General features: G+C 42.3%; 1 protein-coding gene across 2 annotated transcripts; it reads left to right on the forward strand.

Annotated features, from left to right (window-relative positions):
- The first annotated feature begins 1979 nt into the window (after nt 1-1979).
- LOC311274761 (hyaluronan and proteoglycan link protein 1-like) lies at nt 1980-21885 on the forward strand. 2 transcript variants are annotated; one of them, XM_084382700.1, is made up of 6 exons: nt 1980-2105; nt 17050-17187; nt 19362-19525; nt 19654-19852; nt 20242-20544; nt 21343-21885. In XM_084382700.1, the coding sequence occupies exons 2-6, from the start codon at nt 17079-17081 to the stop codon at nt 21630-21632; spliced, it is 1065 nt and encodes a 354-aa protein (XP_084238826.1). In that variant the 5' UTR covers nt 1980-2105; nt 17050-17078; the 3' UTR covers nt 21633-21885. The 2 variants fall into 2 exon arrangements, with proteins under 2 accessions (XP_084238826.1, XP_084238825.1); XM_084382699.1 differs by lacking the exon at nt 1980-2105 and adding an exon at nt 16507-16593.
- The last annotated feature ends 5569 nt before the right edge of the window (nt 21886-27454 follow it).

A 27454-nucleotide genomic window follows, 5' to 3' on the forward strand; every position in this document is an offset into this window, starting at 1 on the left:
ATCTCCTCTTCTTTGATACAGTCGTTGAAGGAAACGTTTCAGCCAGAAATGGAAATTCAGTCATTATCCACTTACGCTTGTGGAGTCTGAGACCTTATGAGAGAGACGAACCACATTTGCAAAAAAAAGCCAATCGTCTTATGTATCACAGCTGAACCAGAAACATATCAGCCATAATCACAACAGTTTTTGTTGCGGCTGTAGACGGACATCTTTTAGGCGTGGAGGAGGAAGAAAGGTGAAGTTATTATTTGTTCAAGAGCTCTGGTGGGATGAGCTGACGGCGTCACGTTATTTCACTCTGGATTGAACCGTTAAAGAAGCTGGTGTCGTGAAACCGTAGTGGAAGTATAATCTGTGGAGAAAAACCTTATTTTGGGGTGAAGTCCCCGAACTTTTTAAGCGTTTTTGATCAAATTTGATTGTAAACACGCCGTTTTTATGTTTTTACATTTCTGGAGCTTCACAGTTAAACAGTGTTGCAGTGTTCTCCTAAACAACTGAAGTAGCTGGGGACTTGTTTCAAAATGTAAAAGACAGTTGAAAAAACATGAAATGGCTCTTTACAGCTTGTCCGGTGTAATCCAAGTCTCCTGAAGCCCTGAGATCCTGAATTGATTTGAAAGAAGTTATGCGTTACACCCTTTTCTAAGATGAAATCTTCACTGTAGCTGCTGAGCTAAAAGCGTTTGCATGCACCCCGTCTGACTGCAGTGACTGGGTGTAAATAAAGTCTTGTCAAATCGGTGTGGGACCTCGGGGGTTTCCGGAGAGTCCCCATCTACTTCAGCTGTTTAGGAGAATGCTCCAACGCTGTTTCGATGTAAATCTCCAGAAATGTTTTGTGGATTACGAAACTTCACCTGACCTTCCGTCTACGTGAGGTTGAGGATGTAATGACTGAATTTTCATTTTGTTCCCAACGCGTCAAATACTGAATACTTTAGTTTGAGTAAGCTGCCATCAAGAATCAACTTTTCTTACAAAGTGGACCTTTAAAGTGACAACGAGGAACTTCTAGCGGCACCTTTTGACGAAAGCGTTACGACACCAGCGCCTGCTGTTGTAAATATGTTCGCTGATGCTCTCGTTTGCTCAGGAGACTTTCACAAACACCTAAAAGCTCCTCGTAGTGACTTTAAAGGCGCTCTGTGGAACTTTTGTCGTAGAAGCCGGTCGTTTATGTTTATGTTAGCAGACTCTAAACTAACGTTAGCTGCTGTCGCTCTCTGTTAGCAGGACGGAGAGACACACAAAGTCACATCCTTTGGACTGTCCTGGAAAATCAGACCTGAGTCTTTCACAGAGAAATCCACAATCCAGCAGCTTTAAACAACTGCAACAAATCGTCCACCGGCTTGTAGAGGCAACCCAGAGAGACGGGAAGGTTTTCACCTCCCGTTACAATCTCTTCACATATAACCAATAAAAAAAGGATTAATACATATAATTTGGTATACATTGTTACATAGAGCCCCTTTAACATGATGTAAACTGCTGAATCTGACAGGTGTAGATGCTTTAACAGTAAGGGAAAGCATTTCACTGGACCAGATGGACTTTAAACACAAAACGTTTTATGAGTCTGAGAGCCCTGAGACAGGAGGGGCAGTCGGAATGAGTCTCTAAATCAAGTTTGTCATCACACATTGAGCAACAGGGGCTGGGTACTGAAAACAACAGCCCAGAGACTGTAGATCCACTTCAGGTTGCGTGGATCTCCACTGCTGCAGTGATGAGCTGCAAACGGGCCAAACCACCGACACAGTCTTGATTTTGTTTTTTTAATTTTACTGTTTGGTGAAGCGCAGATCTGGAGATATCTCACCTGCGTGCGTCAGAGCGCAGACTCCCCTCATCCTCTCCGCGCTGCCTGGGCACACACACACACACACACACACACACACACGAGGAGGAGTGCGCCTGTTCGCTGCTCTCTGCCACACTTGCGTTACTTTAGTCGGACCCAACAGGAGAGACTGAAAACACCCACACCGCCTGTTTCGTCTTACCTTGACGTGCGTAATCATTTTTTTTGCGCCTCATTCCGCTTCTGGGGCGCCGGAGAGTTCACGCATCCACCGCAACGCAGCGCACTGAGAGAGGTAGGTGACAGTATTTAGATTATTCTTATTAACAGAGATTTAAAAAAAGAAACATCTGTAAGAAGGTTTTGAAAGATGTCTTTTCCCTCTCTTGTTGGACACATGCGTTGCGCGATGGAGTGATGGGAAGGCGCGCTTTTTATGGCACTTTATTTAATTAAAAAACGACTTCAGAGACAAACAGAAAATAAATAAAAAGCACAGAAGGGGGTAAGAGAAATGAGTGATTGGTTGGTTTGCACCAGGACACAACAGCTGTATTGATCGGAATAACTCGCATACAATGATCTCCTGCTTTGAAAGACAGTTTTTACAACACAGAAGAGGAAAAGTAAAGTAACAAACAAGAATTATCTTTATCATCTTTAACACCACCACTTACATCATCATTATCTTGATAATTGTCATATTTTAAGATTAACGAGGTGCGTAAATAAACCAAAAAGTAATAACATCAAGTTAAAAGGTGAGTTTTTGCATGATGTTTCTGAAGATTCATGTTTGGATCCAGAACTAGAAGCAGCTTAGCATGAAATATTTTAAAAACAATCTAAACCTTTACTTCAGTGTTTATATGTTTACATATCGGTTAATGTTTTCTTTAAACATGCAACGTTAGCTTCTGTGTGCGGAAAAAAATATTCCAGTGGTTTCAAGTGATTGAAAGTTTCAGAAAAAGATTTTATAAATGAGAGTTTTTCGTTTCTCGTGTTCATGATGACTGTAAAGGGGGTTCATTTTTATTTAACTGTCTTGTTTGAATTATATTATGCATAATTAACGCTGTGGTTGCCCTGAGCGACAAATAGCAGCTAGCTCCATCAAGCTCTTTGCTTGTTTTGGGATTTCTGGAGTTAGGAGGAGTCAGGTACTACCAAGGAGGTTCTGTTTTTTGTTGGTTTGTCAGCAGGATTACGCCAAAACTACTGAACAAATTTCCATGAAACTTGGATGGAGGACAGGTCTCAGCCCAGATTAAACCCCCAAAACTTTTGATGTGGATCAAATCAAAAGAGACGGATCCAGGAATTTCTTAAACATTGCGTGATAGGTCGTTTGTTGTTGTTGTTGTTGTTGACATTTTTCCTTGATTTCTCAGTGAGAAATGTATGGATCTTAAAGGAAAAAAATCAGATGTATTCAAGTGGCTGGTGTCTATAAGTGGTTACAAAAGGACTGTTGGGTCTAGGTGGAGGTATGCGCTCTACTGAGTGCCATTCTAGTTGGTTGGGTGGTTGGTTTGTCAGCAGGATTACACGAAAACTACTGAACGGATTTCCACGAAACTTGGATGAAGGATGAGTCTCGGCCCAGAATACACCCACATTAACTTTTGGTGCAGATCCAGGAATTGTTTTGTAACTTTCTTTGACATTGGGTGATCGGGTGTTTTATGGAATTTATTTTTGTAAATAATGCTCGGATCTCGATCTAAAAATCAGCTGTATTTAAGTGTCTGGTATCTATAAGTGAGTATAATCTCAATCTGAACATCCAACTCTCAGCAAGAAACGCCCAAAATGTCCAACATTCCTGTAAGTCCTCTGATTAAAACCGTTCGTATTCTAATTCAGTGTAAACGACATCATCTTCTACAGTCAGTCCTCGGCAGTGACTTTTTAAAATAGTTTATTCTGACGTTTTTGATTTGATTCATTGACTAATTAGCCTGAAGTGACTTGCATCAACCGTTCTGCAGCCACTCGAATAACTCTAGTGTAAAACTGCCTCGGCGGTGCTCAGTAAACTGAGGTTTTGTTTGCTTTCCTCACTGACGCGCTCGCAGTCTGTCAGCGCAGTCGATCATATTTGTAACAGCTATCATAGTTGTGGTCGACCAGATTGTGCAGCAAGTGATATAGAGCGGAGAGCATGGAGGGGCTAAGAGCGACTTCCAGCCCAACAACCCCTCTCTGTGTGCTGGCTTAGACTTGGCGGCTCCACCCTGACCCCCACCCATTACCCCTGCACCCACCCAACACACACACACACACACACACACATAGACTGTGGCCAGCAGTGTCAACCCCCAAATGAAAAGAAAAGGGAGGTGTATTCTCTGCCGTGACACACACACACATGCACAGTCGACTTCAATTTGGTCATGAAACAACAGGTTAAATGACTGTGTGTGTGTGTGTGTGTGTGTGTGTGTGTGTGTGTGTGTTAACATGTGGGTTCGGAGGTTAATTAAGAAGAGGTCTCTTTATTTGCCCTATGAATAGACGTTTCTGTCGCGTTGAGTAATGTGTTTGCGTCTACGGGCTGCAGCTTGAAAGGAAATGTTCCCCTAAATAGTCCGTGTGTGTGTGTGTGTGTGTGTGTGTGTGTGTGTGTGTGTGTGTGCTATTTGTGTAGCAAACACCTTCTCGAGGACATTTCTGAACTTCCCCCGTGTTTAGCAGAAGTATAAATGAAGAGAAAACATTTAGAAAAAGGCGAACACGTCGTTCACTGCTCAAACAAACGCAATTCAGATGAGCCACAGAATATACACAGGTGTTTGTAGGTGAGTGAAGACACACCTTATTGAACTGTGGCGAAAGCATCTGAGCATGAAGCAGCACCATCGTTCATTCCCAATCTCCTCAAACCATATAAGCTTTCCCTTAAACGTAGTAGAACGAACTTTTAACCGGTTAGCAGTGATGATGATGAACGGAGGAGTCTCACAGCCCAGGATCTTTTCTTTCATTTGTCAGAGCATTTGATTTGTTGATTTCTGTCGGGATGTTAAGAGATTTTCTACACATATAAATAACAAAAATGCTTCTAAAATAACTTACCAACCCCGACTTTAAGCTTTTAAAGGTGTTAATAAGTTTTGAATCTAGGACAGACCAGACAAGCTGTGTCCAGACTTTATGCTAAGCTAAGCTAATCACCTCTATCTTTATACAATATATATCTTTTTACACCTAGTAACACTTTTTGAGAGACAGACCTGTTTAATATCGTCCGTAACACTCGGCTGTGACCAGAGCAGAACTTTGACCTTTAGCTTTCACCCCTGGCACCTTCAGACGGGGGTATAAAGAGAAGAGACAACCCTCCCCTCCTTATTTAAAACACAGTGTCATGCTGGGATGAAGAACCATATTAACTTCTCACTGTATGGTTCTCCTCAGGGTCAAGGCAGGCAGTTAACTCAGACAGGAGAGAAGTTCAGTGAGTCGTAAATTAGCCTCTCACAGTGGGGAAGGATGGGGTGAGGAGGGAGGTGAGAGGTGGGAGGAGGGTTAAGGGTGCCGGTGGAGATTACCGGCTCCTTAAAGTGTCACGTCTCGTGGAGGGGATGACTGCTGCTGCGGGACTTCGCTGTCATGATTTAGGAGTTCAAAGGTTTTATAATCAAGTCGTCAAACTCCTCTGCGAACAACACAAGGAGATTTATTAAAACGAGATGAAGAGGAGCTCTGCTCTTCTTTACTGTCTGTAGGACGAGGTAGAGCCTCAGTAAAGGAACATTACGCAATAATTAGACTTTATACAGTGATGAGCAGTGTTGTATAAAATATCCGAAAGTCATACTTGAGTAAAAGTATAAGTAAAAAGTAAAAGTATGTAATATGCATTCAGATACTGTATACTATGGGTCAACCAGTCATTATCTCTCCACACCAGAGATCCTAACATGGCCTCTGTTTGATTGACAGCTTATTTGAGCAGATACAAACTTCTAAGACCGCCCTAGAGCCTACAACAACCAATGAGTGATGGTGTAGACAAGTGACCCACTGTCTTTTCTTTCTTCTCTCTCCTGAGCCACTTACACACCAGCCTCTAGATGATTGATGCATCATGTAGCCAATGAGATATCAAATCCAGTAATATATAGTTTATATCAGTTTTTAAAGCCATAAACTTGGACATTTTGCAAGTTTATGCATTTTGGGTTTTGTTTTTGAATAGTTTTTGCCCCTGTTACGCTCAAGCAGATGTATTTTCAGGTCACAAAATTGCATTTTTTTGCCAGGCCCCTAGATATTAACTTGGAAAAAAGAAGTTTTAAGTGTCCATTTTAAGACTGAAAGATGTGGACCCATTGTGTTTTCCAGCCAACAGGGACAGTTACATGTCAGGTCATTGCAGGCTCATTAAAATAATTAAATAATTTAGTGTGTTAAAACTCCTATAGATTCATGCCAGAAGCACTTACAGAGCTACTGGAACAGGTTTAAACATTGGTTTCGCTGTATGAAATTAGTGTTTTTTTTATTCAGAGTGAATAGTTAACAACTGTCGGATCATAAAAATAACTTACAAAGATACAACCTGCTGCCGGACGACTGGGAATAGACGATGTTACTTTTCCCATGAAGTTTGGTTAGAGAGCTGAGGTCACAGGAGCTGGAAAAACAGCATCCGATGGGTTTCACGGAGCTTCCTGATTGGATGTCAGACCCCTTAATCCGTGTTCCCGCTCCTGCTGCCTCACAGGCCACCATACCTGCCGTCACAGACCCACTGTGCTCCGTACTGAGGACTCTTTGTGGCAGCCGTGGTGGTGTGACGCTGACGTGTTGGTAGGTCGGCCGTGGACCGGTTTGAACCCACCACTTTAACCGCTGAGGAAAATATACGTGCTGTGCAATGAAACTGACTGAGCTATTTGTGAATGCCCCAGGCTGTGTGTACGGTAAATACCCCACCCATCACTTCCTACCCCACCCACGTACAAATACATACAGGCTCTCACAAGTGTCGGTGTTTGGCGTGTTTTCCACAGCAGCTTGCCTCACAGCTGCTGGGACCTGTTACATCACGGTGTTCCTGCTCTCGTACAGAGACGCTGAATATAGCATCTTTCCCGCATCGCTTCACATCAGTCGGGGAGCAGCTCGCCACAGAAAAGCTCTGCGAGGCGCGGAAATACCTGCACACACACTGGACTTCAGTTTAGGCTCATTACAGCCCTGAAAATGTGAAAAAGCCTGTGTTTGGTTGGAGGGAGGAGGTTTCCGTTTCTTCTACAGGCAGAATTTATAGGCCTGAAAACAGTGGTGATTGTTTGAATGTCTGCAGTGACACCGGGGGTGACGTCTTATCAGTTTAACAGGAGTATCAGTGTCAGCTGGGTGACCTGAAATGTTCTCCAGAGCTCCGAGCAGCAGCAGCCTCATTGGAGGGAAGACGTCACTGAGATAGCAGCACGTTAAGGAGTCCACCGCCGTCTCCACGCCGTCAAACTGTCCGACCAGAGCGGCCTGAGTTGGATTGTTGTTGTTATCACCTCTTTGTGTTTATCTTTAATCGTTTACAGTCATGTCAAACGCAGAATTCACATCCTTCCTACAAACAAAGTGCCCGTTGGGTCGGCTAACAGCATCTCTGAGACCGTTTCCGACCACGCTCACTTTAAGCAGCAGTAGGTTCGACGTGTCGACGTGTGGAAGCAGGCAGGATTTAAACATTTCTATCGGGCTTTTGAAGTTCTTTACATAACTACCTCCAAATGCAACAACATGAAAGCCTCGTCTCCGAGTGCTAATTAGTAAATGTTTGTGCTCGTCTGCAGCAGAGATGAGGAGCAGCTACAGAGGCCTGGCAGGCTCATTTCAAGGACATTTATCAGACTTCACACAGCAACACTGAAAGCTTCATAATGTTTGTTTCACATATATGCCGCAATACTCCTTTCATACACCTGGAAGGAAACACTGACATGTACGATGGACAGACGTCCCCTTCAAAGTAAAAGCATTCTGGACAGAGATATAATACACAGCTCGACATCATGTTCTGTCTGTCGTCTTCAACATAAGTTAGTGTTAACGTCAGTGAGACATGCGTGTAATAGAAACCATACGTTTATCTGGCCCCCAAGAGCTGCTGTGGCCCCTTACATCACATAAACACACACTGTGGAGAGGCCCTCCTGGGTGTTTACTCTCCGACAGTCAAGTAGAGTTAGACTGACGCGTCACCTAAACTCAACTTTTTGAGGGAAGATGAAGGTGTAAAATCTCCCTCAGTCTCTAATAATACATCCTGCTCTACTTGATGTGTAGTTTATTCATGAATTATTCATCTGCTCAGCGAATGTCAGAAAATACATAATAAATGTGAATAAAGTTGAGCCGAGCAAACAAGGTGGATGTTTCTCCGCCTGGCTTCTTACAGTCTCAGGTGAAGTTTCAGCCAGTCGAAGTGTTCGTGTCCAGATTAACGGTACAGTACAAACTTGTACCAGACAGATGTAAATGATTGACCATGTGTAAGTGTGACTGAGGGAGAAAACATTAAAGGAAACGGTCTATGTGCAGTAAAGATTATTTATGGCACTTGATCCACAGACAGAAAATCAGTCAGACTCGTGACGACCTCTTCCACCAACACTCCTGTGTCTTCAATCTTCTGTCTTTTCTCTCTGTAAGCGTCCCCCTGGGTCTCGCTATCAAACTTTAAGGTTTTCGGTGTTTCACAGATCATTTGGTTCTCCTGCTGGAGGAGGTTTTGTGAGGGTCAAGTGGCCACTCGCTCCTTTTGTGGCTGTCGTCGTAAAAAATCTGTCGAAAACAGCCTCAAAGCAGCGACGTCTGGGATGTGAAGAGGCCGACGTCTCGAGGGACGGGTGAAATTTGACAGTCTGAAAGTATCAAATATTTGTTAGCTGCACACTAAAACCTCATTTACACACATCTGTTTAGGTGGCTAGCTGCTGTGGATGGTGTTAGCTTGGGGGGCTGATGTGCTGCAGCTACTGTTTCTACAGTTATGTTGCAGCAGTGTGCTGAAAATAATGAATAACATGACCTGAACTGATTACACTGGTTTTATAACAAAAGGTGTGGAGCTAGCTGAAAAGGCTTTGGCTCAGCGTAGCTAGTATTGTGTTTAACCACACTTTTGAGGTACTTGTACTTGTAACTTTATACTTCTACTTCTCCACAACATTTCAGAGGGAAATATTGTACTTTTCTTCAACACTGTTACTTTGTTACTTTGCAGATTAAAATTTTTAAAAGAAAATATAATCAGCTTATCATTTTACAATATATTATTATAGATTAAGCTACCCAGCAGTACATAAAGTCATTAAAACTAGCTCTCTTGAGATACTTTTAGTATTAGTTATTTGTTAAATGTTTGTATGACAGCTGCAAAATCTAGTGAACACCATGGCAGGTGTTAAAGTGTGAGGACTGATCTGTGTGAGGAGAAGGAGGTGAGGTGTAAGTAAAGCTCAGCAAGCAGAGGAAAGTCCCAGCTGTGTGCTCGGAGTTCATTGGGAAACATTTGTGAAATCTCTGATGGGATGTTTTCTCCTGCACTTGAATCATTTCTTTGTTATTTATCCGGGCTGATCGAAACAAGACGCTGCGCTGAGTCGTCGGTGACGGCTGGAGTGAACGTCATGAAGAGCTGAGTCCTCCGTAACTTTGAACTTGATTTGATTGTGGATGCCAGATGTGATTCCAGCATTGTAGCTCAGCTGTGATCGTGGTCGAGACTTCACAGGAGATGTGACGCCACTAAAGTTGCGGTCAGCAGGACAACGTAACATCATGTTTTGGCGTATAAACAGCTAGTCTGTAGACTGTAGACTAGTGTGGGCCGCGGCCTCCTGGTGGGCCCCCAGAGGTAATTTACAATAATAAATATTTTTTTAAATAAAGATATGTATGATTAAATATTTACATGCATGAAAATAATCAGAACAGATCGTGAAGAGTTAGTTTAGAGATGATGTTGTTGTTATCGTCTGTTATACCAGAACATATATAGCATCAATGAGGTGATATTAATGCTAATTAATATAGTATTAATATGATTACATCAAGACTTTAGATGTATTTAAAATGCATGACTCACAGCAACGTTTCACCAGAATGATTATGAATATGCTTGGCAAGGCAACAGGTCAAATTGGGCAAAACTCAAATATATCAAATGATTTTTTTGGCAGGAAACAAGAATAACAAATGTATGAATGTGTTTTCACAGCTGCCACGACGGTCAAACAAAACAAAACTGCTTCAACACGAGGTAAAATAAACAGATTAGGAACTCTTCCTTCATCTTTAACAAGCTGGATATGTTACCGGGAAGATCTTTGACAATGAGGTCAAATCCTTAAAACATATAAATACCTGAAGTGTTTCAGTGCAAAGTCTTCTAAAGTGCTCTGGTATTTTTGATTATGAGACGAGAAGTTAAACAATCACAAAGACGTCCCTCTGGCACACACACTTAAAGTTTCCACTCCTTGTTTGGTTGCTTCTCTTTCATTCAGTCTCAGCAGAAAAGAAGAAAAGCAAATCTGCGCTGTGATGTCTTCCTTTAGATGTTTATATGACCTTTGACCTCTTCTCCAAATGGATGGCTCAATGACGCTGCGCACATTAAAACCAATCCAAACATTTTTAACATAACAAGGCTCTGGAGGAGCCGTTGAGTTGCATTATGGGAGGTGTAGGATGGAGTGGGTTTTTTTTTAGCCATGCTTGCATCATGAAAACAATATGGAGGTTCAGGGCCAGAAAGCATCAGGGCACCACTTTGATATCTGTGGTGCCCAGAGAAGAGAATGAATCCTGATGACTTTCCCTCTGATCCTCTCCAGGTGTCAGAGGTGAAATCCAGAGGTCAAAGTTCAGTCCTGGCCATGACGGTGAATCGTGTGATACCTCTTCTTAATGAGTTTCTTGCTGTGTAAACAGGGTAAAAATGATTGAAGATGAAGATTAATTTGTGACGTATTTACCTTCATCCAAGTGAAATGCTGCAAACAATAAATTAGTAAAGAAAAGATGCAGTTGATCTCCCGGAAAAAGTTGTTTAGGGGGCTGGACAGGAGCCATAAAGTATGCGAGGTATTATAGACGTATAGAGACACATTAATTGTGTCGGAGCTGCTGTTGAGCTGTCAGAGATCACCAAATGTCTGCCGGTTAACGCTAACAGAGTTGCTCGTTAATCTGAGCCTCTGTTCCTCGAGTTCAGCGACTGGTGTGAGGGCATCTGTCACTCAAAATGGCCACGCCCCTAACTATGCATAACTTTAAGCCTCAATATGATTTAAACAAGTTAGTTAGACGTAAATTAAAACACTTACAGTTGTCGTGAAGGGTTAAATTAGGTATAGAGACCAAAACCGTTTTTGTACGAGGCTGTAAACAGCATTTTAACATGAGCTCTTAATGGGATTGACTCACTTTTGTAGCTTCAAGTGGCCATTCGAGGAACTGCAGTTACAGTCACCGCTCTGCAGAAATATGGTGCCTGCTCAGGCCTGTGAGAGCTGACCAATCAGAGTGTTTTTTTCGGGAGGGGGGGCCTTAAAGAGACAGGCACTAAAACAGAGCATTCAGACAGGGTGAATAGAGGTGCTGCAGTAATAGACAGAGGAAAAACTCTTGACTTAGCCAGATTTCTTTATGCACGACCTGCTGATTTCCCAACCACACTCTTGTTTTTTCCAGTATATCTACACAGTGTTCTGTTACATTGAAGACACAGTCATGGCTCCTTGGAAATCATCTTGACGTAACGAGTGTTTGTGAAGTGCAACATTATCCTGCTGGCACGTCTGTTCCAGTAAAAGGGACACACCTGCTGTGTTGTTTTTGTTTTTGTGTAAGCAAACACATCACGACACCACCTGCACCAGCCAAGCCTGGTTCCAGACTTTGTAACAGAACTTTCAAAGGTATTCAAGAGCAGGTTATCCCAGTAAGTTACCAGGATGTAAAAAGGTGTGCAAGAGGCTCAGGTTTGTCGTCTGTGCAAAATTTCCTGACGATCCATCGAACAGTTGTTGAGATATTTCAGCAACGAGTGATTAACAACGCTGTCGCGTGATCAAAAAGAACCAGCTGGTATCATTTTGTTGGCTGAATTGATCAAATTATTTTAATGAAGAAAGTAAAACGGAGTTTGCAGCGTAATTATTACACACACACACACACACACACACACACACACACACTGTTGACCTTTCAAAATAAATCCCCCTGATCACAGCGTTGATGCGTGTGTGAGAGCATTTGTTTACTCAGGCCTGTTTCAGTCACTCACTTGGCGATCAGGGGCTGGGAGGAGTCCCACTGTTTTCTCTGGGACAAAAGATTGTTTCAGATCCAACTGCAAATATCTGCACCGATCACTGGGTCTGATCTCCTCCCAGGGAGAGATGTTTTCCCTCAGTGTTCCTCTGTTTTAAAGTCTCTAAGGCTGAATATGTGATTTTAAAGCATGTGGCTTTTTAAGGTCAACTTTATCTGCAGTGTTTGTGCAGGTTGTGAAATTGATCTCATGACTGAAAAAGTGTGTTCAAAACATTTTATGAAGTAAGTACGATAAAGCATTAATGCTCGAAGAATCATCAGGAATTAATGGATGACTCGGTGTCCTGAACCATCCAATGTGTTAAACATAATTAGGGGCGTGGCTGCTTTGAGCGACAGGTGCCCTGATTACAGTCACTGAACTTGATATCTCGACGTAGGATGACTATTCGATGGATTGGCAGGAAATTTTGCACAGACATTCATGCTCCCCAGGGGATGAAACTGATCCTCTTGTACACCTTTCACGTCCTGGTAACTTAGTTTTTGCAGCTTGTTTGTTACAGGCGCCATCCTTTGGTGTCCAGAGGATGATGCCCTGAAGGACTTCACTGTTGTTGTTGCTCATCTTAGACACAAGCTGCAGCGGATTATACAACAGTTAGTTCTTACCAGGGCGGCACGGCGGCACAGTGGTACTCCGGCTTCCTCCCACAATCCAAAGAGTGGTGCCTACATTACCCACAATGCATCTTAGCCACTGAGTGACATCACTGGAGGCAGTTTATCAGATTACATGCAGCCTCCTCTGCAGCCACAAAAGGCTTTATACTACTTTTTTCACAGATGCAGTATTACTCCTCAAAACCTGTAAACACACTTTAATGTAGAAAATTAGTGGAGTTACCCTTTAAATAAAGGACGTGAGAACTTCTTCCACCACTTATTAAACTGAACGAAGCTTCCTAAATAAAAATAGAGTATGCAAAACAACATCTTGATAACTCTTAAGCTGGGGGAATAAGGGTCCGTGGGCCAAACTTCACTTAGAAAACCCAGAATTAAAAGCTTTGTTTCCCCAGAGTGCCTCACATGTTCCACTTCTGCAGACACAAGCTGTTAAAGCTTCACGTCCTCATACCTGACGCTGAGAGGAACCATCAGCTCTTTGAGGACAAACAGGTGACGCACACACACCTGGCCTATAAAGACTCGGCCTTGTTTACCCTCCACACAGATGGACCCAGAGGAATGTTGTCATTGTCGAGATAACACACACTGATGATGTCTTGGCCATGTGTAAGTTCTCCGTCATAAACAGCTGAGTGTGTCTAGAGTTAACACCTGCTGATGGTGCTGATCGGTGATGGAGGAGGAAGTATTCAGATCTAATGTCTTAAGCAGGATTTAACTGTTGTTGTTGATGAGGTGGAGCTCATTTTGTTTGTTGGTTTGTCAGCAGGATTACACAAAAACTACTGAATGGATTTCCATGAAACTTGGCCGGAGGATGGGTCTTGGCCCAGAATAGACCGCATTAACTTTTGGTGCGGATCCAGACGAAGGGACTGATCGAGGAATTGTTTCTCACTTTATTTAACATCCGGTGTATTTAGGTTTCTGAATAAACAAGCTGTTCTCAGAGGAAAATAAGGTCCCCAGATCACTGTTTGAAGCTAGAAAGGTGGCAGGGTCCGCCACATATAAACAAAGTAAAACAGTGTGAAATTGCGGTGTCCTTTAGGGTCAGTTTCTGCAGTTTATTTAGTCATGAAAATCAATCATGGCGCATTTTTCTCCTCCTTTTCTCTCTTTATCTTCTCTTAATATATATTCTCTAAAACTACATAATTCACCTTTTAAGTTTCTAAGTTTAGTGTTTCAGTGCACTAATGTCATTTTAGACGGTAAAGATTATTGTTAAACTCTAAAATGTGACTGTTTCTTAGGTGTTTTATAGCACATATGAGGAATCTTTGCAAATTATCTGTGTATATCGGCCGATATATCGATATCTGAAATGTTTACTCCCTAATATTGGTGTCGTAGTCGACCCCAAAAGTCGAGTATCAGTCGGGCTCTGCTTCGCAATGCTTGTTTTTCCCCCCAACAAATAGTCAAACCTCAAAATGTTTCAGTTTACTTTAATCTAAGATGAGGGAAATTAGCCAAATTGTCTCAATTAATCAATTCTCAAAACAGTAGCTGCTCCATTAATCAACTGTTTGATGGCTAATCATTAATCCAGCTCAGATTCTTTTAAACTTTGGGGTTTTCTTCGACAATTAATCTTTTTCGTGCCTGCATCTAATCCTAATTTGTAAACTAATCAGCAGCTGCAGCTATCAGACGAATGCAGTGGAGCAGAACTAGAGTATTTCCCTCTGGATTGTAGTGGAGTAGAAGTGGCACGAAATGGGATTTCTCGAGTAAAGTACTGATCCTGCAGATTTGTAGTAAAGTGTAGTTAAATTCCAGCAGTGGTGCTAATGGAGCATGAAACTGCATCATTCCTGCTGCTGCAGAGTCCTCTCAGCCTCCACCTCCCTCCCTGCTTCAGCTTTTTTTTTTTTTTCCTGCTGAATCTCTTCATCTCCCTCCGTCTCCTCTCCTCTATTCTCATTTCACACATCACCTGCTCTCCTCGTGTCCTGCAGAGAACAGTCTGACTCAAAGTTTTTACCCTTTTTTAAAAAAAAAAAGGACATGTCACATCTCCCCCCTCGCACGCGCTCCACCTACTTATCGCTGCAACCCTCCTCGTCCTGTCCCGGTATGCGTAATGACTGTTCTCAGGCGGGGAGGGGTAATAAGTGATGTGTGTGTAACTAGCACAGTGTGTGTGTGTGTGTGTGTGTGTGTGTGTGTGTGTGTGTGTGTGTGTGTGTGAGCGCTTCAGAGTTATTCTGCTGACTGCAGGAGCTCAACCTGGCAGAGGCGGTCGGCACATCAGCAATTTGGGACGGAGTGAATGAAGATAAGGGTGGAGGAGCGGGGGGGATGAAGAGGGATCAATCCAACTGACTACCTCCTCTCACACACACACACACACACACACACACACACACACACACACACACACACGCACACACACACAAGCTTCAAAAGGCACACACTATGGAAGTCCAATGCTGCCAATATTAAAATAAAACCATGTCATCAAAATTAACAGTGTCTATTAATCCAATAGTTATCGGCCATTTTTGTTGTTATTTATTTTACAGGTTCATAATCTCAGAATGATTTTCTGATCATTTCAAGGTTTTTTTTGCAACCTTCTCTGCAATATGGCATAATTTTAGTAATTTAGTCAGAACAGAGCAAGTAGGGGTGTTGCAATTCTCCAGATCACAGCTCGACTTGATCAACAGATCTTTGGTTTCATGCCCTCTGACTTATATTTTAACATTTTCATGGGTATTTTACAACAACAGCTTGACTTTTACCTGGTGGCTTTTTGCAGGTTATGAGGAGGCAAGTTCAGATGATATTCACACACACACAAAAAAAAATCAACAACAAACAACTAAAGAATATCTTTTTGTTACAAAGTTTTGGTTTCTCAGTTCTGTCCAGGGTAAAGCCTCTTCCCAGACGAATCAATAAAGGATCTCTGATAAAGAAAACAAACAACGTTGATTGTCTCCAGGCAGACAGGATAAGTGTCTGGAAGTTTGTTTTTTTTCCTTCTGACACACAAAAGCAGGCGGAGGTGAAGAGAAAAACAATCCTGCTTTTTGACTTCTATGATCAAAATCGAAAGCTCATTTCAATCGATTTTTAAATTTCAAATCGAAATCGTGAGACCCCCTTTGTGGTTTGTTTTGATTGTTTATCTGTTTTTGTTTTCAACACGTGTTCATGCTGTGACAGCAGTATTAGAAAGGTGTGTATTTAATTTAACTTTACATGTATGCTGCTCTCCCGCTACGACCTGTTTTCGCTGTTTCCTGTTTGCTTTTACTGGATTACTTTGATACTGAAAAATAAAATTAAAAACATGATGATTCTCAGGGTTATGAGGAGCGTCTTTATTTATGATTTCTTCTAGATTTTTGGACAGTAATTCATGATTATGACATTTAATCGAAATCTAAATGTTATCGTGTCTGTGTGTTCGGATTGGACAGAATTATTTGGGAAGGAGATTTTTGAGAAACTGATCCTCGAATTTATCTGTGAAACCAAAGAAACATTTAATTTCAACTGGAGTCAGTTTCATATCGGCAGCCCTGGACTTCTGTAACACAGCACCTAAAGTGGGAGTGAAATGGTGAATCCCTCTGTATTTGGGATGAGTGTGTAGAGGTTGGGCTGCAGTGTGTGTGCTTGTGTGTGTGTGTGTGTGAATGAAGCCTGAGGTGGAGGGGGTGACTCTGCACTGTGGCACAGTCTCCCTCTGAAGTTGTGGACTGTCAGTGTCAGCGGGACATGCTGCTGCCTCTCTCTGCTGGATGACAGGGAATACTTACTGCACAGTATGTACTGTATATTAACCTTACGTTCATGTTCGATTCAGACTGTGTCCCCGCTGTGTTGTGTGTTGTCCTCTGTGGTGTGAAGCCTCTCACGAGGACGTCCGATTCTGTGCATCGAGGACGATTCCAAGTGATTTCTGTATCAAGCTGAGTTTTTGTATTTTTAGACATTTTTAAGTTTGTTCTTTCGCCTGCAGATGTAACAGTCCTGCAGCTCTGCTCTGTTCTGCTCTCCCATAGTTACTAAGGAGCCCGAGGGGGGAGAAACAGCATTGCAGATAGAAACACCGAATCACACTGTGCTCCGAGCTGACCTGCATGCTGAGATTCAGCCTTCATATGAACATTGCTTTGCTAAACGTGTTGCAATCTATGTGATTTAACAGGAAAGCGCTCTCCTCGCCATCATCCCGCTGTAATAACCTAATGTAACCCCATCCATGTCTGTCTCTGCAGTGATCAGACCCCCAGTTTGGTGAGTGAAGATGATTCCTGTGCTGATCTGTGCTCTGATCTCACTGAGTGTAGCAGACAACAACGACTTAGACACTCTGTTTCCTGAACTGGAGCACTCGAGAACCATCTATGTCACAGGTGAGTATTTATATATATATTTGTGTGTGTGTGTGTGTGTGTGTTCCTTTGATGCAGTGACAATGTCATACAGAGTTTGGAGGCCCTCTCTCCGGTGTGTTTCTCTGAGTTTCGTTCACGACACTCACTCTGCAGTGTCATCTGTTTCCTCCGTTTATCAGTTTGTTCTGCCGCTGTGGCTCAGTGATAACGCTGCTATGTGGGGATTAGTAGCTCGGTGAGATAGAGTTATCTCATCAGGACTCGTCAGATGAAAACTTTGTTTGAACATGTCAGGATGTCAAACGTGGTGAGAAAAACAATCGATGTATCAGTATGAAAAAAATGTACTACTACACTTGGTTGTCACCTCTCTTTTGTGTGCTGTTCTGGTGGTTTGGTCGTGGAGCTGCACAGAGCTCAGTCACTGGACTCATGTGTTACTCATTGGTTGTGATGCTTTAGTGAACTATTCACACTCTAGGTCCTGACCTTCGACCCAGTGAAGTCAGAAAGATTAGTGACATGTTTGAGATACTTTGAGTAATTCTTTGTTGTTAGATTTGATCAATTATGTCATGTGTTACGTATTAGTTATGAGCCTGTTGAGAGCTCAGAGTTTGACCTTTTCACCACAAACCACACAGATGTCACTGATTAGTTGTGTTTCTGGGAGGCGCTTTACTGGAAGTAGTAGGAAGAATTTTTTATCTTTTTAACCTGGGACTGAAAGGGTCCATGTTGAAACTGGACATTTTGTTTATCTGTAAAAATACGATGTGTAAATACGACATAAGAAAGAAAACAGTTGACGGTGTTTTATCGTAAATATCTGTGTGAAGCTGCAGACTGTAACATAAGAAACAAACAGTTGACAGTGTTTTATCGTAAATATCTGAGTGAAGCTGCAGACTGTAACATAAGAAACACAGTTGAAGGTGTTTTATTGTAAATATCTGTGTGAAGCTGCAGACTGTAACATAAGAAACACAGTTGAAGGTGTTTTATTGTAAATATCTGTGTGAAGCTGCACTGTAACATAAGAAACAAACAGTTGACGGTGTTTTATCGTAAATATCTGTGTGAAGCTGCAGACTGTAACATAAAAAACAAACAGTTGACGGTGTTTTATCGTAAATATCTGTGTGAAGCTGCAGACTGTAACATAAGACACAAACAGTTGAGGGTGTTTTATCGTAATTATCAGAGTTAAGCTGCAGACTGTAACATAAGACACAAGCAGCAGTTTGATGATTCAGGTCCTGAAGAAGCAGGTTAAAGAAAATGCAAATTCTCTGCTTAACATCCTCACAGGAGAGAACATGGGATCAATGTGCCTTCAGCTGTTGGCTCAGTCGAATAGACAAACAGTGGTGCTTATGCAGCAGACGGAGTGTGGTGGTTAGACGCTGCGTGAGGTGAGGAGGCAGCCAATATGAAAACCCTGTTAGTGATGGAGGCTGAAGGTCACAGCAACAAATGAACCAGATGCTCTGTGAAGCACTCTTGTGTGCACAATAACAGCGTGTGTATTCTTATTTACACCTCAACGCAGATAACTTGGCAGGTTGACAGGTAAAAGGACATCTTTTAATGGTTCCAGCAGAGAATACAGTTATCGATTTATTTCACCTTGGGAAGGCTGCCCAGATTGAAGCTCACCAGATTCTGGTGCTCAGAGTGTTAAAGGGACAGCTTTACATTCGAGACAATTGACACAACTTAAGATGGACAAACTGACGCCTCCTCGAGAGTGAAGCCAAAAAATCTTGATTGCCCCAGGTGACTGAAGTGTTGGTCATAAACCAATGCTTTTTCCCAAAGACGATTTCTGTCATTTTTCACTTTTCACAAATTATAATGTGTGATCATTTCTGTGTTGTGGCTTCATTTTTGTACATTGCAAAGAAGACGAAGAACAATGACCATCTATATGTCAATGTTTAAGAGTGCAAGGCATGAAAGATGGATGTCAACCTCATGTTTGTGCATTGAAGGTCCATTGTGTTGGATTTAGTGGCATCTAGTGGTGTGATTGCAGGTTGCAACCAACTGAGCACCCCTAGTCTCACTAAAAATTGCAAAAGGCCCTCTCTAGACACAGTGTTTGGTTTGTCCATTCTGGACAGTATAGTAGTTGCTAAGTTCCTGATCGTGATATTTTTCTTGAGTCTAATCGTATCGCTGTGTTGCAGAGAACGGCCCTCGACTCTCCGTGGTGGCAGATCAATTGAAGGTGGTGACTAGGCGAGGCGGAAACATTACCTTACCATGCACGATCCAAAGGGACCAATCAATGGCACCGAACCGCAAGATGAGGATCAAATGGACCAAGCTCACCTCGGACTATCTGAAAGAGGTCAGAAAAATCATAGGCAATGTAAACATGGGTGTAAACAATACCAATATTATTTTGCTTTGACGTACGTTATGAAGCAGAAGGACATTTCGAGATATTCTGACTGATCCTTCTTCATCTTGTTCCAGGTGGATGTTTTTGTTGCCATGGATTATCACAAAAGGAGTTACGGCAGTTTCCATGGACGTGTCCACCTACAAGGCTCCTCTCCAATGGATGCCTCTCTGGTCATCACAGAAATCACCCTGGAGGATTATGGGAGATATAAATGTGAAGTTATTGACGGGCTGGAAGATGGAACAGTGGTGGTGTCCCTCGATCTAGAAGGTATGAAATGGGGAAGAACGAGGGTAAAAATAAAAGGTGTATTAAATGTCATTGCACCGTACGAGGCTGCAGTCGGTCTAAATTTAGCACCACGAACAGCGACTGCTTGGGGCAAAGTCAGGAGCGAGTTTAAGCATCGTGTACATCAGTGTCAGAGCAGCATCATTATGTTTGAGAGTAGCCAGAGAAATCAGCCATTACTGCCTGCAGCCAAAAGCGCTGGCACCAGGCTGACAGGGAAACAGCTGTGCTTACACAGCGAGACGTGCTCTCACTTTCAGTCATTAGGTTAAATAACAGCATTAAATACAAAACCCAGAGGAAAGATCCTAGTTTTGCCTCCTAACTGCTGGTCGTCTATCATATCTGTGTCCCCCCTCTCCCTGCAGGCGTTGTCTTCCCCTACTACCCCCGTCTGGGTCGCTACAACCTCAATTTCTACGACGCTGAGCGGGCGTGTCACGACCAGGATGCCATCGTGGCGTCCTTTGACCAGCTGTATGATGCCTGGCGAGGAAATATGGACTGGTGCAACGCCGGCTGGCTGAGTGACGGCACGGTGCAGTATCCCATCACCAACCCCAGAGATCCCTGTGGAGGCAAGAACACGGTGCCCGGTATTCGCAACTATGGCCTGAGAGACAAGGACAAGAACCACTACGACGTGTTCTGCTTCACCTCCTACTACAAAGGTGAAGGACGTTATACCCTCTGTGTGTGTGTGTGTGTGTGTGTGTGTGTGTACCTTTATTTAACCAGGTTGATCAGTGGCTGAGTTGCATTGTGGGTAATGTAGTAGAAAGCATGAAATAAAAGAGGTGCTATTTCTGTTTCTGCTGTATCTGTATCAATTTTGAGCAAACTGATTCGAAAAGACGTTCACCCACATCGGGGTCATCATTTTTGCTCAGCAGCTACAGTGAAATGGTGTAAATAAACTTTCTGATCTAATCTCTTCAAATCAATTTTGGATTTCGGGGCTTTGATTACACCTGACGACGTGAATGGTCTCCAGTTACCTCAGTTGTTTAGGAGAACGCTGCAACGCCGTTTTGCTGTGAAGCTCCAGAAATGTGTTGTGGACTACGTTGACTAAATGACGCCTCAGTTTTCATTTTTCCTTTAATGAACGCAGATATTTTGCTGACAGGGATCCAAACTGGAAGCAGCAATTAAAGCCCATCCCCGTCCTCACAGTGCCTTTTTACTGTCATCTGGAGCCCCGTTGGCTCGAGATCTGTAGGCACCGACGTTGTAATGGCAATCTGCTATCCTTCCAATAAAGTCCCTGTAAGAGATTTAATCAATAAAGATACCTTACACTGATAAAAGCCTAATGCCTGTAGTTTAATTTGCATTGGCTCTTTGATGCTTCTTCTTAAACAGAGTTTAAAGAACACTGCAGCCTGGTTTGTTAGTGCGGCTTTAATTTGCAAACATCGTCTTTTTTCTTATCTGCCCTTTTTTCTTCTTCTTTTGTGTCCTCCCAGGTCGGTTCTACTACCTGATCCACCCCTCTAAGCTAACGTACGACGAGGCGGTGAGGGCGTGTCAAAAAGATGGTGCTCAAATCGCCAAGGTCGGCCAGATGTACGCCGCCTGGAAGCTGCTGGGCTACGACCGCTGCGACGCCGGCTGGTTGGCCGACGGCAGCGTCCGTTATCCCATCTCCCACCCCCGCCGGCGCTGCAGCCCCACAGAGGCCGCCGTGAGGTTCAACGGCTTCCCCGACAAAAAGCACAAGCTGTACGGAGTGTACTGCTTCAAGGGCCACAACTGAGCTGCAAACACACACGCAGACAACCTGCAAACACACATCAGCATGCACACACACACACACACACACACTGATCCACACTAGTGGAATGAAAAAGAGACAGAGGAGCGATTACAGAAGTATGAACAAACACATTCGAACTGTGATGCTTTATTTCATGGAAACCTTAAGACATTATCGTCAAGACAAGAGTCATGTTGTTGCTTTGTAACCTGGGACCTGATACTCTACGAGGGATAGTTTACACATATTTAAGGTTCATATAATTTAATCAATGCCTTTGAAGAGGGGTGGGTGGGTTGTTGTTGTGGTGGGGGTGAGGGTTGGAGGATATCACAGCTACAGCCATACTGTCATTCAAGAGCGGACAAGGCACGTCAAACAGGAAGGTCTGAACTGAGTTTCACAGCGAAACGACTCCGTGGCCGGACGGATACTTTGGGCACTTATCTTGGATCGACGACGCAGAGCCACGAAACAGCTGAAAACACACGAGGGGAAAGAAAATGAAAAGCTCAAATCCTGTGATACTTGTCAGGTAGGAATACAAGCCTAGCACAACTAAAAACCGATCTTTGCTGTCCACACTTCGCAAGGTGCTACGACTGGTACTTTGTATCTTCATCATACCGTCCAGTATTTTATGTTTTTATATACGAATGTGTTGGACCAAACGTCAGTCATCATCCAAATGAATAAGAATAAGAAAACACCCAACTGTTAGCATTGTTTATGTTTTATAAGTATGTAGAATGTTATTATCTAGAAATTGTATTTCTGTTTTTGACTATTTTTTGATATACTGTAGAAATATTTACATTATTATTTTTTTGTCTTTTTGGCCAAACTATCCGAGTCTCTTTGGTTTACATAAAACACAAGATAACAACGGTGGAAAGAAAACAAAACTCCACAGTACTCTTAATAATAATAAAAAAACAGATATGAATTTTGCACTGAACATGTAGAAGGTGCTTAAAGGAGCAGACGAGACAAACAGTAGTTCGCTCTATGCAGCATCAGAAAAATGCCTGGCCTGAGTAGAAACTGAGCTGCAGAATCAGTCTGACGGTGACGTGAAGCTTCGTGGCTGCTGTATCTCTCTGTTCGGCTTGATCTTAGACTGCAGAGCATGACTTAGCTTCTACAAGCAGCTGTCAGTGTAGATCGACACACACTATCTATCTAGCGCCTTGATAAACTGCTATTTTTGATACAAATACTGTAGTTTCTTATAGTGAATGAGCAGAGCCAACGCTAGCCCCATTTGTGACCTGACTCCCTCCGTACGTGACTCCAAGAATCTGTTTAATACAGATCCCTACGCAAAACATTTTATTAAAGTGTTGGTGATAACATTCAGCCACTAAATGTTGCGTTCCATCTCCCCCCTACGATAGACCTTAGTCACATGGCGGCCATTTTTTTCCAACGCTACGCTCAGGGTGGGGAACCCGAACCCTGGTAAAATGTTTGCAAATCGTGTAAACGTACGTTATCTGACAAATTGTAGTCATTTTATAGCTTTCTAATTGATAAGCTACTGAAAATAGTGAACATCTGGAGACACATTCGGCCATATTTCAAGGTAAAACAACATATTTGACAACTCGTTAGCTGATGTTAGCATTCAGCAACTTCCTGGCTAACATTACTGTTTGATTACATTTCACCTCAAGGTGCAAACAAATGTCTCCAAGATGTGTGCTGATATTTCTGAATTCATTTACTGCTATCCTATTCGTATTGGGACAAACAGTAATGTTAGCTCTCGTCTTATGGAAGCTAATCGGTTATCAAACCTTTAAGTTGTTTCTACTTGAAATATGGTTCGACGTCTCACTGGAGTAAACTGTCCGTTGACTTTACAGTTTCTAATCATCAGGAAGCAGTGAAATGAGAACAATTAGTCAGATTGCCTTTGTTTATCTGACTTGCACCCCAGAGCACAACAGTACAGCTTCCCACCCTGTCAGGAAAAAATGGCTACCATGTGAATATGGTCTATTTCATTTACGTTAAAGCTCCGCTCTCGTTCGAATCATCTGCTCCCTCAAATGGTTCCAAGTTTGTTGCGCTAGCTAACGTTAATGTTGCTAACGCTGCTGGTTGCATGCTGAAGCTGTCAGCCATTTATACGTTGTTGTTTTTTTCCACAAACTGGCAACGACCAAGACTGTTGATGCTGAAGAACCACAGATACCAAGTGATACGAGCGGCGTTATACTAATGGCTCACAAACCTTGTTAGAAGCTGGAACAAACTATTCTTCACAGAGATAAACAAAACTATCATTTTCATCATTTTACATACAAATGTTATCAATATGTCCTTTAAGGAAAAGTTTAAAAGCTACTTTTGTGATCCCACAAATGAAAACATCTTCGCACAGCAACATGTTTGTGTTCATTTCATTTCAAAAAATATTTGTTTACAATCTTTTTTCTGTAACAGGAAACGAGACAAACTAAATAAAGAGTAATGCCAAGAAAAAAATTCAACGATAATCCGACAATTGAGATTTATCATCGAATGTTTGATTGCTGATTTTATACTGATTGGTATCAAAGCTCCACTGCCCAAAAGTTGATTCAGCTGTTCAGCACTAAAAAGCAGCATCTTTCATTTCAGGAACGATATGTCCATGACGGTAATGTTAGCTAACGTTAACAAGTGTTTGGACGAGAAGGTCCCAGATTTATTTACCAGTTCATCCACAATCCCATAGGCCACTGGAAAAGGAATGTAGTCTCGCCAAGGGCTAAAATCTGATGTCAACTTCGGAGGGGACAATTACATGAAATTTTCTCAAGAGATTTTCCTGAGGACGCCAAAAGTACTGCCGTAACTCTGCTAAAGCAACACGCCGTCACTCTGCCAGTTAAGGAACAGCACATTAAATTACAGGCTTCTCTCATGGACTCAAACCACTTGCAATTTTTTTTTTTTACTGTGGTTAGCTAGCACGCGTCAGCTACCGAAAATTAATATTGTTTACGATTATAAATATGTTTAATTACATTTGGACCCTTGAAGCATGGGCAAGCTTCAGACGGGCTAAAACAGCAGCTACAGTGAAGATTTAGGCTGAATAAAAAGGGAGTAAATAAAGTCAAATCACTTTTGGATCTTTTTCTGGTTCTGGAGACTTGGATTATGCCAGATGAGCTTTATGGAACCATTTATGGTTCTTTTTTGTTTTTTGTTATTACATTTTTAAACAAGTCCCCAGTTACTTCCCGAGCTGAGGGCAAGTGAAGATTTTTTTTTTCTGGTTATCCATTTTCTGAGTCTGATCTACATTGTTTTCTCTCCTGTGTTTATGACTTGAGAACTGGTGGGAATAAAAGTTTTAGCAGGATAACTTTCCTAAGTTCATTCGTTTTTTTTTTTTTCATTATGCGAAAACACTTAAAAAAATATACTTCAAGAGATTTTTTTTTTATGCCAGACACCAAGTGAAAAAAAATTTTTAAGGAGATTTTTTTTCATTTTTTTTGCAGGGATAGTTTTCCAATCTGTGAAAAAAAAAAAAAAAAATCAGGGGCAAATGTGTGAAAACGAGTGGAGAAAAAAAAAACCAATAGAAGAAAAAAAAATCATGTGTGAAACCGATTTAAGGTTTTGATAATAGATGTATCTTTTTTGTAGTGTGAACGGAGAAATTAAAACATGAGCGCTTTTAGTCCTATTTAAGAACATCAGTTAGTGGTGGACTTCAGCTTTACAAAAAAAATCTCTTTTCACTTGGTTTCAGGCATAAAAAAAAAAGTGTTTTTGCATGATGAAAAAAAATTAATGAACTTAGAAAGGTTACCTTGGTAAAACTTTTGTTCCCGACAGTTCTCAAGTCAAAAACACAGGAGAGAAAACGGTTTGGATCAGACAGAAAGAAAAAAAAATCTTCACTTGCTACCGTTCCGTTCAGTAGACATCTGTGAGATGATGAAAATGCCTTTGAAGATGAACACCCCCTAAAGTTTGCGTAGGGAGCATTTAACGTACGGATTGCTGAGGTCACAAATGGGCCTAGGCCAGGCCCTGAGTGAGCATGGTTTTTCCTGGCAGCGACCGGCTCCCTGATTGCTATCTAAGCTCTGCACCGGCCGACCTGTCTCTCAGGCACAGATCGGAGCCGGCGGGCCTGCAGCCAACCTGCAGCGGGCTGCTGAATGAGACAGAAATACAATACATTCAAAATACCGATAATTCCTGCATGGAGGCAGTAAGGGCTTCTACCATGTAAGGGTATCAGAGAGTAAACGGTGCACATTGATCAAGTGTAAGCTCACCAGCTGGCCCGGACGCTGGTTTAGGTCATCCACTTGGGTTAGCTTTACTTGGCTCCACAAGCCACTGAACAATCAGACTCCTGCTAAACTTATCAGTGAACTGCTGGACAGACTCATGAAGACGTCTTTCTGTCATGATTCGACTATGTGGGAAATAAAATGACGACTTTACAGGATAGCAGCTGAAGAAAACACTCACTGAAGAGTCTTCTGCAGTGTTGCAACTGTTGCAATTAAGAGATTTGTTCTTGTTAACTTGTTTTTTTTTTCCAGCTTGTAAACAGTCTGCAAGTGATTTTATGTGTCGGTTTGTAAAAGGAATAGTTTGACAATTTGGTGGGTGCAAATTCACGGGAAAGACTCGAGGAAGACACAGCTCGTAAATCCTCATAAAACCACATCACGTTTTTTTTTTTCCTTTTTTTAAAATTCTTACATTATACAACATGTTATTTTAGAGGTGAAAAATTATACTGCTTTCATATCTGTTCATTAAATAAACCCCCAATGGTGCGCTCCATTTACCTCAGAAGTTGTACGTGTTACAGGACAACATGTTGAATTACCAATTCTGGCCAGGTTAGCCATTGTTAGCAATACCAGTTAACAACAAGGCTGTATTTCGGGCAGAGAAACACAAAACAACATGTCCACAGATAGAAGTTGTATTTCCCAAACTGTCAAACTATTCCTTAAAAGATTTAAAGGGACTTAAAATCTGCTGCCTTTTATTTTTGTGTATGATCTGACCGACTTTGCTGGTCGGGAGCATTGTTAATAAACGCAGCCCACAAGGAAACCTTAGGGACCCAAAGACAAAAGGACAATAAAACAGTACATAAACCCCGACTCTGCCTCCGTCTCTTTACACAGGGCTCATTGAGTTCACCCATTATCCAAAATACATCATGGCAACTTATGAGCAATGCCACTGTAGCTGCAAGAGAAAATATCAGTCAGCAGAGTTCACCTCGGCCGGAGCCGGGCTGTAATTGACTTTAGGATGGCTGTTAGCGGACGGTGCCAGGTGTAGTTCCTGGGTGATGCAGTAATGTGCTCAATGTGTTTTCCAAAGGGAGGGGCGCTGCGTGCACAAATGTTTCCCTCTCAGGAACACCGAGGCCATTCATGGTGCTGCTTTCAGTTGATTTTGTAACTGAAGGACAGCATGTTTCCAAAGCACGGGGCTGTTTTAGGAACTAAATTGATGGCATGTTGGTGACGTTGTGTGTTTATGTTGATTCATATTCTGACGCTGGTTTCTAGGAGGCTGTTTGTTTGGTCGTGGAAAGGTGGGTGGATGACACTCTGAATGCGTCATGACTGAAAATATCCTTACATACCTATTTTAAGATATTAAAAAAAGCTCAAATTTAAATGGAAGCTCTGAGACTGATGCTCCCAGTTTGTATGGGCCATATTGTCCCAAACGTAAAGGCACCCTGTGGAGTTTATGACCACTAGTAGCACTATAGAGCAATGTTTTTTAAAGGTGGGTCCCTGTTTTGCTGCAGGAAAATAACAACGCACAAG

The sequence above is a fragment of the Pagrus pagrus genome (genome assembly GCF_965226575.1).
Source record: "Pagrus pagrus genome assembly, chromosome: 19".
Lineage (NCBI taxonomy): Eukaryota > Metazoa > Chordata > Actinopteri > Spariformes > Sparidae > Pagrus > Pagrus pagrus.